Source organism: Amblyraja radiata, chromosome 3 (genome assembly GCF_010909765.2).
Source record: "Amblyraja radiata isolate CabotCenter1 chromosome 3, sAmbRad1.1.pri, whole genome shotgun sequence".
NCBI classification, from domain to species: domain Eukaryota; kingdom Metazoa; phylum Chordata; class Chondrichthyes; order Rajiformes; family Rajidae; genus Amblyraja; species Amblyraja radiata.
This window is the reverse complement of record NC_045958.1, coordinates 12,308,371-12,323,128: the sequence shown is the minus strand read 5'-3', so window position 1 is coordinate 12,323,128 and position 14,758 is coordinate 12,308,371. Positions and strand designations below refer to the sequence as shown.

At 40.5% G+C, this 14,758-nt stretch overlaps 1 protein-coding gene across 2 annotated transcripts in view; it reads left to right on the top strand.

Moving 5' to 3' along the window:
• Positions 1-289: 289 nt before the first annotated feature.
• The window catches only part of ell2 (elongation factor for RNA polymerase II 2), a 92,674-nt gene continuing 78,205 nt past the window's right edge, over positions 290-14,758 (top strand). The window contains exon 1 of one of the 2 annotated variants that reach the window (XM_033017302.1): positions 290-650. In XM_033017302.1, the coding sequence (XP_032873193.1) occupies positions 513-650 (138 nt within the window). In that variant the 5' untranslated portion in view covers positions 290-512. The remainder of the gene's footprint in view (positions 651-14,758) is intronic. The other variant, XM_033017303.1, reaches the window with a different exon arrangement.

Sequence of the window (14,758 nt, the reverse complement as noted above, 5' to 3'; positions counted from 1 at the left end):
TTCATTTACATATTTACACGGTCAGCCATGTACGTCATGCGACGGGCAACCGAGAGTGACAGTTGGACCGCTTGAACCCGGTGCGTGACGTCTGCGCGTCAATCAGCGCCGGCGGGACCGGAGGGCGGTCACGCCACCCGGGGACTGATTGCCAGCTGCGGCGTGACGTCATGTCGCGTCTGAGGTTAGCTCCCGCCTCCGCCCGGCCTGAAGGACCCCATCCCATTGGTCCGGGTGAGGGTGATGGGCGCCGCGCCCAGCCAATCGGGCAGCGGGGACCTTGCGCCAGCGAGAGGGGAGGTCGGGACGGGGTGAGCCAATGAGAGGGTCGGAGAGGCTGCGAGCTGGGCGGGATGTGCTTGTCCAAAGAAGTTGGGTGGCAGGCATTTGCCCCACAGTTACCCCCTCGGTTGCTCTGCTGGATGGTTCCCTCAGAGCCCGGGGAAGGGACGGCAGGGAGAAGGTGGACGATGAGAGGGACAGTAAACTGATGCCGGAGGGCCGAGTCCAAGATGGCGGCAGCAGCGCTCGCTGTGGATCAACGTTACGGGCTGTCGTGTGGGAAAGAGAATCCCGGCAAAATCACCGTATTTCATGTTAAATTGACAGAGACAGTCTTTCGAGCGCTGGAAGCCTTTCAAAATGCAAAGGTGCGGGTTGGGGAAGGTTTATAATTTATTTAAACGCTATTTCAACTTTTTGTTTACGGGACAAGTGGTGACTGACAGTTCAGATGCCGACAGTGAAAGCCGGGGGGGGGGGGATTAAAGAGTTTAAAACTTACTGTGAGCTGTTCTTTCTAATTCATGATATATATCTAAACCTTCGCGTTCTGAAAAAAAAAAAACCTACGACTGCTCCCCAATTTTTAATATTATTTAGCACTGGATCGTAGTTTCCAGTGCAAAGGAAAAACACTGATAATTTTGTTTAATGCATTTGTTTCTATCCTATTTTTTTTTCTGAACCGATAACTTGCCATCGTAGCTAAAGTAAAACTTGACCAACTGAGATTGTTCCCATGAACAAAACTCAACAGACAGTATATTCGGTGTCTCTGTCGCCCACTGCTGCTGCTATTTCGTTAACAGATGTTAATTGACATTTAATTTCAAATATTAAATGTCATACACATTTTGGAATTCCAGCAGCAGCCAGCAACGGGTAAAGTTTGGATATATTGGTATGATTTTGAAATTGAAATAACAAACTTCATTGCTTAGATAGTTTAATGTGACTCCAGACGATTCTCTAACTGCATTATTAAATGGAGATTCCGAGTACGTGATGTGTGTTGGGAAGCGATTAGGCGAGGCTGATTAACCTCTGCAGTAGCCATTTCAATCGCGACATACTGTATTTGCATAGCAGCTCCAGGCGTATTTCATATAAATATTAAATCGCGATGTTTAGGTAATGTCAATTTCAGTGAATTAAAACAAATTAATTTCGCTTAACCGTTCGAAATATCTGGCAGGATTTTTGATCCTGAGACAAACTTGCAAAACCGTATCTAAAATATGGTGGGAGGGGGGGGGCAGGTTCCCCTGGGCCTGGCAACAGCAGCCAGCCCAGCAGGGTGGCTAAGTCTAACCGAATACACACAGACTTAATTAACCACAAATACTGAATCCCAATTTATTCCGTTTTCTTTTACCTTTGGTGGTCGTTCGGTTGAGAAATGAGTGAGTTTTTTTTCACTTGTCATGTTCATTTGATTGGCTGAGACTAACATTTTTTTCCTGCAGGCGGTCATTTTACCGATCAATTTGCGTAGGCAGTATTGACACAGCAAACGTGGCCTCATTGGTGTTTGAGTCTTGCAAAAGTATAGAACGTTTTATCTTTTAGATGCTATTCTTTAAATGCTATTATTCATTAAATGAATATTTGCCGTTTCTAATTTCATGAATAATTTATGAAGAAGCCGTCTGTCATTGCATTGACTGCTTAACCTGCCCAGACGCCAGGCTGACCTAAAATTGCTGTTCCGTCCATTAAAAAAAAATGTCTACGTCGAATTCTCCAGTCGTATCTTCAGTTCATAAGAGCGTCCTTTAGTTGGGACGCAAATGTTTGATATCTCTGCCGGGTTCCTGAGTTTTGTTTTTAGCTTTGCTTGGTTTTTAAACGTAGAGCATGACATATTTTGAAGTTTGTTGAAAGCTGAAGGGAAATAACTTGCAGAACACATGCTTATGATGAACTGTTGACAGGTTTGGGTGCACAGTATTTCAAATCCGAGTGCTATGGCTTATTGCAAATATTGTTAGGCGTAGATATCTTTTGGCCTTCTGTGTGTGTGATTGGGTTGGGAGACAGTTTGCGCTATCTTCCTGCTGTGTCAGCAAACTTGATCTGAGTATGTTATTTAAAATACTGCAGCAGTACTTCAATTTAATTCTGTTGAAATACAGTATTTATTCATTAATATGGTACTCCATAACCTGTTTTTGAATTAATAACAAAAAAAATATTAAATGCATTTCTTGGCCTAACCCTTGTGTAAAATATAACTTTAGAGCTCATCCAAGGTTTTCAGATTGCATCCATTTGAGTAAATAAACAGACCACTTTCAATGGATCAGGCAGCATCTGGAGGAAAATGTGAAGGTGCTATGAGTGATAGGAGTAGAATAAGGCCGTTTGGCCCATCAAGTCTATTCTACCATTCAATCATGGCTGATCTATCTCTCCTGTCTAACCCTATTCTTCTGCCTTCTCCCCATAACCTCTGACACCCTAATAAAGAATTTTTCTGCCTTAAATATATCCACTGACTTTGCCTCCACAGCCTTCTCGGGCAAAGAATTCCACAGATTCACCACCCTCTGACTAAATAAATTCCTCTTCATCTCCTTCCTAAAAGAACATCCTTTAATGATGAGGCTATGACCTCTAGTCCTAGACTCTCCCACTAGTGGAAACATCCTCTCCACATCCACTCTATCCAAGCCTTTCACCATTCTATATGTTTCAATGAGGTCCCCCCTCATTCTTCTAAGCTCCTGCGAGTATAGGCCCAGTGCTGTCAAACATAGAAACATAGAAAATAGTTGCAGGAGTAGGCCATTCGGCCCTTCGAGCCCGCACCGCCATTCAATATGATCATGGCTGATCATCCAACTCAGTATCCTGTACCTGCCTTCTCTCCATACCCCCTGATCCCTTTAGCCACAAGGGCCACATCTAACTCCCTCTTAAATATAGCCAATGAACTGGCCTCAACTACCTTCTGTGGCTCATTAAACGCTCATCATATGTTAACCTACTCATTCCTGGAATAATTCTTGTAAACTTCCTCTGGTCCCTCTCCAGAAACAGCACATCCTTCCTCAGATATGGTGCCCAAAATTGCTCACAATATTCCAAATGCGGCCTGACCATGAGCCTCCGCATTACATCTCTGTTTTATAAGTTCTCTAAACATTGCGTTTGCTGACATCAGCCTGAAACATCGACTGTCCACTTTAAGCAAGGCATTTGACAATGTTCCTCATGGTAGGCTGCTATGGAAGGTTAAATCGCATGGGATCCAAGGAGCGATAGCCAACAGGATAGAAAATTGGCTTCATGGAAGGAAGCAGAAAGTGTTGGTGGAAGGATGTTTTTCGGATTGGAGGCCTGCGACTAATGGTGTGCATCAGGATTTAGTGCTGAGCCCATTACTGTTTGTCATCTATATCAATGATTTGGATGAGATCAGATAGTATGATTAACAAGTTTGCAGATGACACTAAAGTATTGTATGAAGATGGTTGGTCAAAAATTGCAGCAGGATCTTGATTGGGTTGGCTGATGGAATTTAATACAGAGGTGCAAGATGTTGACTTCTGACGTGCCTTACCAGGGCAGGACCTGCAGCGTGAATAGCAGGGCTCTGGAAAGTGTTGTAGAGAAGAGGGATGAAGGAGTGCAGGTACATAGTTCCTTGACAGTTGCATCACAGGTAGACAGGGTGATCAAGAAGGCATTCTGCACATTAGCCTTCATAAGTCAGAATATTGAGTATAGAAGTTGGGAAGTCATGTAACAGTTGTATTTGGTGAGGTTCAATTTAGAGTATTGTGTTCGGTTTTGGTCACCCTGTTATAGGAAAAATTTTGTTAAGCTGGAATGGGTGCAGAGAAGATTAATGGGGATGTTGCAAGGATTCAAGGCCGGAACTAAAGGGAGAGGTTGAGCTAGCTAGGACTTTATTCCTTGGAATACAAGAGGATGGGGTGATCTTATAGAGGTGTATAAGATCATGAGGTGAATAGAAAGGGTGAATGCATAGTCTTTTACTCGGAGTCTGGAAATCAAAAACCAAAGGACATAGTTTTAAAGTGAAGGGGAAAAGATTTAATAGGAACCTGAGGGGCAACCTGTTCACACAAGGTGGTAGGTATATGGAACGATTTGCCAAAGGAGGTAGTTGAGGCCAGTACTATTGTAACATTTCAAAAAACATTTGGACAGGTGTAGGGATAGGTTTAGAGGGATATTGGCTGAATACCCGGGTGGAACTAGTGTACACGGGGCATGCTGACCGGCATAGGCAAGTTAAGCCAAAGGGCCTGTTTCCATGCTCTGACACTTCCCTCCACAACTGCTCCACCATGTTCTCCAAGATGCTGCCTGACCCACTATATTCTAGCACTTTGTGTCCTTTTTCTAAACCGGCATCTGCAGTACCTTGGTTCTCCACCAAATTTCTCCACTGGTTTGTTTTTTTACTCAACATGATTTCAACAGCTGTAGTCTTGTGTATCTGTATCCATTTCAAGTCTGTTTAAAACTCCTTGATCTTCCTTTTCTGGATGTGGAAAATCCAAGCAAAGACTGCAGACCCACAAAATTTCAGTTGCCAATTAACACATACTGTTAACGTGGACCAAGAATGAATATTTATTCTTTAATATTATGAAGAGAGCTGGCTGCCCCAACTTTTAAAATTTACGCAGAAATGTCACTTAAGACCCCCTGCAATTTATTTAGTTTTGTTTATTGTCATGTGTACCGAGGTACAGTGAAAAGCTTTTGTGTACTAATATTATTTCTGTTTTTTGTTACAATGTTAGCCAATTTTCTAGTCTAGAAATTCCACTTTCAAATAGGATCTGTGTTAATTGATTTGTGTAATTGGTGGTTATGGGCATTGGTGCTCAATGGGGGAAATCATTTTGGGTTTCCAGTTCTGGTTGGTACTGTTTCGTTTGCTTTCTATATCCTGCGAACTGTAGTTTGGCTGTGATGTCCTAACATTCTGCACCCAGAAGGCTCTCCCTCCCTCCCTCCATCCATAAAAAGCAGCATCTGCAGTTTATTCATTGTTAGCTGTGTTTAGATCCCGTTGACTTGACGATTGGACCAGTTTGCATTGTGTGTATGTGTGAGTTAAACTTTGCACAAACTGCTCGGCCACCCTGCAACCCGACTCTCCCTCCATCCTTCTGCCCACTCCCGCTCAGCCGCCGCTCGGACACTTTGACAAGAATTAGTTACTATGTTACCAAAGGATGCTGCTTTTTCTTTTGCAGGACATAATTCCATTAAGGGGCCAGTTTGCACTGAGTTTGGATTATTATGACAAAGTCCTCTTATTTTTCTCTCTGTCAGCCAAAACTGCAGTGCATGCACTTTTCAAACAAGCTTATTTTTTTCCTGCTTCTCTGACCCCATTTCCTACAGGATTGTGAAGCTAATTGAAACATCTTTTTGACAAGGTTAAGATTAAATTTAATCCAGCAAAATAATTGGTTACACCCACCGACTCTATGATATCTCAGATATACTTTAACCCTCATACTTGTTCTTATCACCGCTTTATTTTGACTTTTCTAATATTGCCATGCCTACTTCTTACTTGGTATACACTCGAGTTAATAAGTTATTTCTGTATCCTAATTTGCACAATGATCTTCCTCTCACCCTTGCATTTACTGACATGAATTTTTCATTATTGTGTTCAAATGCACTTGTCAATGTTCTGAGATCCGTGTCACTCTATTTCTGGTCTCTTGGTATGATATTTTATTTCTCCTTGTTTGATGGTGCTTTTTTAAACATTCATTCTTAGGATGTGGATGTTGCCCAGCAATTATCATAGCTGTACATAATGGGTTAGTGGTGCATTAAAAGGACTGTATTGTTGTGGATCACAATCAGAGCTGAATTAAATTCCCTGAATGATATGGCCTATTCAAATCTGTTTCAGACCTTTTGAATATTGTCCTGCTTTTTTTTGCTGCTTGGGTCCTAAGCCCTTGGATAATGTCTAATTCACTTTAGTATTTTTCCCTATCATGCTCATTAAAACATTTTGACCATGTTTTTGATCACCTGTCCTAATGCAGTCCTGTGCTAAAGTTTACAAAAGGTATGTAACTCAGTTTTAAAAAACATTAAATATGATGTAGCTTGTTCTTGTGTGTTGCTGATGTTTTTTAACCTACCTGATACAAAAGAGTTTTCATTTAATGTAATGTAATGCAGTGCCATAATCTACTCTGATCTACCTATTTATAATTCCAGTCAATGGTAGATAACGGCATGATTTTGTTTTGGGCAATTTTGTATCTTGTGAACAGGCATTTTTTGAACATCAAGCACATGACTGAATAATTGAGTACGGAGCCTGCTAACACCCATTCTGTTAACAAAAGTGAGAATGGTGCATAGTTAGATCAATCCTTTTTTTCATTCTGAATCTCCCCATCATTAATAGGAAGTTATAGAAGGGAACTAATATGTTTGTATTGTGATGAAAACTATATTTAAATTATATGCATGTGTTCTTTTTGACACATTTTAAACTTTTCTGAACAGGAATCATTGCAGCAAATATAACTGGGCTATTTTTTTCAGTGTTAAAACGTAAACCCTTTTTATGGATATAATCCCAATTAATTTATTACTTAACCATATAACCATATAACAATTACAGCACGGAAACAGTCCATCTCGGCCCTACTCGTCCGTGCTGAACACTTACACCCACCTAGTCCCATCTACCTGCACTCAGACCATAACCCTCCATTCCTTTCCCGTCCATATACCTATCCAATTTATTTTTAAATGATAAAATCGAACCTGCCTCCACCACTTCCACTGGAAGCTCATTCCACACAGCTGCCACTCTCTGAGTAAAGAAGTTCCCCCTCATGTTACCCTTAAACTTCTGTCCCTTAAATCATGTCCTCTTGTTTGAATCTTCCCTACTCAATGGAAAAAGCTTATCCACGTCAACTCTGTCTATCCCTCTCATAATTTTAAAGACCTCTATCAAGTCCCCCCTTAACCTTCTGCGCTCCAAAGAATAAAGACCTAACTTGTTCAACCTTTCTCTGTAACTTAGGTGCTGAAACGAAGGCAACATTCTAGTAATTATCAATCGCTTAGCATGTGATTGATATATTAAATAGAAGGTAAATTGTGGCAGTCAATTTTATCAAACTTACAAAGATATATCTGATTAGAAATATTTTGGCAACTTTAGCAAATTCAGCTTCAAGCAATATTTGCATTTTGATAATTCCTGTACGTTAAAATATTGAAAGATTATTAAGTATATTGGAGTACAATTTTGACTGAATTCCTGGTGCTGTTTTCCTCCCCGTTGTACCATTTGCTTTCAGTGTAAGTGAAGTCTTGTTTTAAAATGCATAAAATTGGCTGTGAAATGCCTACTTGGTTAAACAATGATATTGTTATGGATTATTGTCAGTTGATTTTAAGTAAAAACGTGTGTACACTGTGAAGAAATAAGTTGGAAAAATAAATGCAAAGATTCAATGTTGCAGAAGCTCAATAGGGAGTTAAAGGTAGAGCCGAACTAGTCAGCATTTATTTGCAAGGGTTTCCTGTATTGGACCTTTCCTTCTCTTTTCACACTGCAACCTCAGCCTGTCACTGAAGAAATATTATTAGGCATATCAAAATAGGAAATGTTAGACTATTTCTTGGACTTCATTTCCCTGATTTCATTCAGGTAATTGAAAACCAAACAGATGCAAATAGTATTGTAACTGTCAATACGGTGATGTCTTCTGTACCTACCTAACTGCTATATTAAGGCCTTCTTTATATAAAGTTCTGAGTTTAGTATATATAAATAAATCATTTACTAAGGAATCAGATGCATGTGTAGAATTGATATCAGTACAGTATTCAGGTTAAATATAATTCATTTTGACAGTAACGATGAACCCTTTGGCCAATTTGACCCTTTAGCCAATTTGGTGTGTCCAATTCCAACTAAAAAGATTTATAAACAGGATTTTGTAAACTGGAAAATCAAAAAGCTAAGTTTCTAGAAAATCGGTCTTTTTAAAATAAATGCTTGTTAAGATAAAGTGAATTTGCAATATAATTGTGTCAGTGAAGCAAAGTTTTTTGCTTTGCTTCTGCTGCATGCATCTGACTTGAGTGTGAACTCTGCATGATATCATCAAAATTAATTTGGGTCTCAACACAAAATGCATTCAGTTTAAGATTATGCAAAGCACTATTGACTGCACAATACAAAGTTAATGTGAATGCTCTGTATAAATATCAGCTTTTGCAGTTGCTACCTTGACACATAGAATTTGCTTCTTTTAAGGGCATAAGACAAAAACTCACAACGTTCAAAAAGTGTAATGAGATACCATGACATTCTTCCTTATGTCAGTAATGGCAAAAAATAATTTTAGAGGAGTTATTTTAGAGTTTGTATAGTATGTGATTGTGGTCTAAATTATATTATCTAAATAGAAGTTGTGGCATAGAAGAAAACAATTTCCACACGTGACAAATATCCACACGTGACAAAGATATCCAGCCTATTCCTGCTTCCCTGTTCTTGACGTACCTTTTGTTAGTTAAGCATATCAATTGCTCGTCCAAGTAATTTTTGAATGTAATGAGTTTTTGCCTCGTGCCCTTTCAAATAAGTGAGTTGTAGACTCCTTTACTCTTGTCATCCTGCTACCAATGTAAATCGTGGTTGAAGAGGGAGAGCAAGGAGGGAAGAGACAATGACTTTGGGACTTTAAACTGTGTTGAGTGTTTGTTATTTATTCTATGTTATGACTGCAGGCTAAACCATTTCGTTGCACTGAAAAGTGCAATGACAATAATTTGAATCAAAATCAAAGAGAATAATCCCAGCCTATCCATTGTTTCTTTTTAAATAAAATTCTGCGGTCCTGTTGACTGGAACAAAGTGAAGAATGCAGGACAATATCTTTGGCCTAACTGCAGTTTTGTTCAATTTTGGCATGATTTTCTGCTTTGTCTTAATCAATAAAGACAAGAATCCTTAAAATATATACACCTGTCTTGGTCCTTCGAATAATATGTGAATGAACATTGCAGAGCCCCAATGTTCCTCAAAATCATACAATTGACTATATATTTATTTCCCCTTTTAGCTTTTGAGAGCTCTGCCACATACTTTGGCACATACTTTTGTCCATCCAGATGGTTTCTGATCACCTGAACAGTTCATAATATAATAAGGCCACAGCTTGTTTTCTTCACAATCATCTAACTGGGCTCATGTTGTACTGTTGCAAATAATCATGTTAGAAATACAGCATGGAAGAGACATAGCACTTAGGCCTGCAGTAATCATCCAAAACTATACATCCAGGCACTAAAACACATGTCTGCCATTATCCTTCCTCCTATCACTGAACTGGCTTTAGACATATACCTCATCAAAAGTCTTGTTTAAAAAAAAATCTGCTAAGAAAGTAAAGCTTTTTCAATATTGCCTCTTCAATTACCTATACCTGAATTGGTTGACCTGTCCCCTAGCAACATTATGATAATCATGCTCTCAGAAAAATCTTCAACCAACATCTTGGACTTCAATCCAAACCTTTCCCCATTTATTGAACACCTCAGCAAATATTGACATGGTAGTACCATCACTGGCTGAGTTTCAAAGGAAATGGCTAACAGACCGATTCTCAGCTGGTCGTGAAAAAAAAATGCCAAGGAAATAATTGCCTCAGTCAGTTGCTTAATTATTGGTGTGAATGACTCTAGATAATCTTTGTGATAAAAATGAAATTTTGGCTTCACTCTTGTCTATCTTCTATCAATTTTGTAGCCCTGTCTACAGGCTACACAGCAGAAACAAAGAAGCAAAGAAATTGCAGATGCTGGAATCTTGAGCAAAACACAATACTGGCAAAACTCAATGGTGAGGCAGCATCTGGGGTGAATGAGCAGGCTTTGGTTCAGTTAGGACCCACAGCATGGAAAAAGGCCCTTCAGACCAATTCTTCCATGCCAGCTGAGATGCTCCATCCAAACTAGTTGCCCCTTTGCTCCCCATATCCCTCCAAACCTTTCCTATGAAGAAGCGGCATGACATTGTGGTGAATCTCTGGAATTCTCTGCCACAGAAGGTAGTTGAGGCCAGTTCATTGGCTATATTTAAGAGGGAGTTAGATGTGGCTAAAGGGATCTGGGGTTATGGAGAGAAGGCAGGTACAGGATACTGAGTTGGATGATCAGCCATGATCATATTGAATGGCGGTGCAGGCTCGAAAGGCCAGATAGCCTACTCCTGCACCTATTTTCTATGTTTCTATGACATTGCGATTAGCAATTCCACAGCCACTAGATCGTATCAAAGTTCTGCAATATCCTAGGAGACAGTTATGAATTGATGGTGGACAGTTATTTGGCTAATGGGAAAGAGGATGAGGCTTTAATGTCCATTACATAATGAAATCTGTGCCTGAATGTGCCTGTGCCTGTGACAAATGGTGGAATTGGTTGATATTCACAATCGTTTCCACAGCACTAGACAATTACTATCTCTGACATGAGCATTAGAAAGCAGTATTTCCATCAATATCCCGCCTTTGACAATTGTCCAGAAACTTAATTGCAGCAGCCACTTGACCTGCTGATAGCCGCTAGTACAGAGGCGAGGTATTTTTACCTTGTTTCATATAGTTCTAATAGTTTCATATTTACTTGGTGTAATTTGTGTGTAAGGTAAAATATTTGCTAATTGTTGGATGTTCCAACAACACAAGGATGTACAGCAAAGGAACCATTTTGCCAACCAATCCTGCAACATAAATGTTCACTAAATTCCTGATGTCCTTTCTCATCGTGTGCCATAACTGACCTTGCTAGCAACTTGCCAATACTTCTTCAGCAGTTCCCAACATCTGGAATTACAAGAAGTACAGGGTCCATAGTTTATGGGATCATCTGCATGTTTTACACCTTCTCGAGTTAGAAATGCATTGTTTATTCACTGTCACTGGGAAACTGATTTTTAGCAATCCTTCAGGAGTGCCATCACCAGAATTGTAACTGTCCAAAGTAAATGCTCATTGATGCCTTTGTCAATAATGAATTATACATGTGTGTGAAATACTGGCTTTGCCTACAAGGTGTACATCCCACAAAATAATTTGATTTAGTCAACTTAATCAGAAACAACCTTTCCTTGAAACTATCTGACAGATAACAGAGAGCTACCTAGAGACACAGAAACCGCAGATACTGGAATCTCAAGCAAAGAGCAAAAGGCTGAAGGAACTCAGCGAGTCAGGCAGCATTTGTGGAGGGAGCGGACAGGTAATAATTTGGGTTGGGACCCTTCTTCGAATTGGTGGAAAAGGGAGAGAGAAAACTGGGAAAGAGGTGGGGCTGAGACAAAAGCGTGGTATGGGATAAGTGGATGCAGCTGAGGGGGTGATTGGCAGATTGGTGGTGTAAGTGATAACGGCTAGAGGTGAAAAGACGGCATGAATGTCGGATAAGGAGAGAAGAGTGAAATGTAAAGCCAGATAAGGATATGAGGAGGGGAGGGGAAAAAAGAGAAGAAAGGAGAAATATAAGACTTGGGGGAGATGAGTGCGCAGAGGGGAAAGGAGCAGGGTGACCAGGGTGTGGAAGAAGTTAATGCACACTGGAGTGGGGAGGGTGGCAGGAGAAAGAGAGGGGAGGTTATTATTTGAAATTGGGAAAATTCAATGTTCATATTGTTAGGTTGTGATTTACCAAAGAATATAGAAAAGTTGAAGTGAAGTTTGAGAGCAGCAGATGAAACAGGAAGTTCATTAATTTGGATACATTTTATAATGGGCTGAATTACATCTCTCAAGACACTTAGACATGAATATAGTTTGAGTGGAGACACAAAATGCTGGAGTAACTCAGCAGGACAGGCATCATCTCTGGAGAGAAGGAATGGGTGATGTTTCGGGTCGAGATGTTGAGAGTCCCTGGGTTGGGTTATGGCTCATCACCACATGCAAAATTAGCTAATTTGTCTGTTGGGCTTAAATAGGTATTTTAAATAATGTAAATAAATGGCAAGTTAATTTCCAAGATTCAAGACATTCCAGTTGGCGTCCAATGTAAATGTTGATTTTTCTCGCACTGTGAAAAGTACTTTTCTCAACAATGTGCTTTAGTAAGATTCTGATCATGTGTCACAGAAATGGTTTATTGGACTTTCACCTACTAATGGCTAATCTCTGATTTAAACATTTAAAAAAAAAATAAGTTTTGAAAGATTTATTCCCATTGTGCATTAATCATGAAGCTAATTTACTAATATATGATCTTATGAACTATGACATGAATTAGCTTAAGCAAAAATATTTAAACAGCCCATTGTATTCAGCACAAAATGGGCCCTGGAAAGGTTGCTTGGTTTAACTGCTTAGTTTATTTTGGTATGAACTGCTGGAGTATAAAAATGAATTAACGTTTTCCAATGTTTATTTCTGTTAACAGTTGATTCTTCTTATTATGCAAAGGTCACCAATGGAAATTATTTGCTTGGCTTCACCATTCATCTAATTTTGTAAGAACACTACGTTCTGCTCAGATATCCTAGTTTCTAAATGGCAGTTTGCCCAGCTTTTGAGGCAGGCTTATTCCTTTTCTCTTAAACTTGCTCCTGAATTGTGGCTTGTGTTTAAATTTCTTTCTTTTTTAAAGTTATTGATTAAAGTTCAAATTCTTATATTTGTTATTATGTTGCATAGACATTTAAATGGTCACTTTTCACTACTTTCATTCATGCAATTAGAGGTAATGAATGCTGCTTTCTTGCTTTCTTAAAACAATTATAAAGCACTTCATACTGGCATTGAAGTCAGCAAGTTGTTCTGTCTGTGACTCTTTCACACTGAAACAAGCGATAACGTAACACACTTATCCCCTTGCATAATTAAACTTTGAGCTAAGAATGTTATCTGGTAGCAGGATTAAGAATACGTTTCCCTCCTTGTGTGACATGTTTTACATTAAACCAGATTGTACTCCAGTAGTTACTGCATATCAATTTGACCGTAAGTAAGTAAGTTTATTGGCCAAGTATTCACATACAAGGAATTTGCCTTGGTGCTCCGCCCACAAGTAACACCATGACATACAGTGACAGTTACGAATGACGCAGAAAACACTAAACAGTAATAATAATAAAACATTAATGATAAAACACCATTGATCAAGCATGTGAACCAACAAAATACCAGATCAAAGGGAGGCTACAGATTTTTGGCTGTTGAGTAGAGCAACTACTTGTGGATAAAAACTGTTTTTATGTCTGGCTGTGGCAGCTTTGACCGTCCGGAGTCGCCTTCCAGAGGGAAGTGATTCAAAGAGTTTGTGGCCAGGGTAAGAGGGGCCAGAGATGATCTTGCCCGCTCGCTTCCTGGCCCTTGCAGTGTACAGTTCATCAATGGAGGGAAGGTTGCAGCCAATAATCTTCTCTGCTGATCGGACAATTCGCTGCAGCCTCCAGGTGTCGTGCTTGGTGGCTAAGCCAAGCCAGACCATGATGGAGAAGGTGAGAACAGACTCTACGATGGCCGTGTAGAATTGGACCATCATTGCCTGTGGCAGATTGTGCTTCCTCAGCTGCCGCAGGAAGTACATCCTCTGTTGTGCCTTTTTGACTGTGGAGTCGATGGTGGCCCCCCACTTAAGGTCCTTGAGATGATGGTTCCCAGGAACTTAAAAAACTCCACAGATGTGACTGTGGTGTTGTTGATGGTGAGGGGAGGGGGAGCTCTCCTAAAGTCTGCAATCAATTCCACTGTCTTAAGAGCATGGAGCTCTAGGTTGTTGCTACGGCACCAGGACGCCAGCTGTGACACTTCCTGTCTGTAGGCAGATTACTCCCCATCCTGGATCAGTCCAATCAGGGTTGTGTGGTCCGTAAACTTGAGAAGCTTGACAGAGGTGTCTGTGGAGGTGGTCGTTGGTGTAGAGAGAGGAGAGGAGAGAGTACGCAGCCTTGCAGTGCTCCTATGCTGAGTGTTTGCGGGTCCGAGATGTGCTTTCCCAGCCTCACATGCTGCTTCCTGTCTGTCAGGAAGTTGGTGATCCACTGACAGAGGGGTTCAGGCACAGTCAAATCGGAAAGTTTGGAGTGTAGTAGCTCTGGCACAATGGTGTTGAACGCAGAGCTAAAATCAACAAACAGGATCCTCGCATAGGTCCCCTGGCGTCTAGGTGCTGCAGGATGAAGTGCAGGCCCAGGTTGACTGCATCATCCACAGATCTATTGGCCCGATATGCAAACTGCAGAGGGTCCAGCAGGGAGTTTGTGATATTTTTGAGCTTGGCCAGCACAAGCCTTTTGAGTGTCTTCATGACTACAGAGGTCAATGCGACAGGCCTGTAGTCATTAAGACAAGTAATCCTTGCCTTTTTGGGTACAGGGACAATAGTGGAGACTTTGAAGCAGGCAGGGACAGTACATGTTTGCAGGGACTGGTTAAAAATGTCTGTATAGACCGGT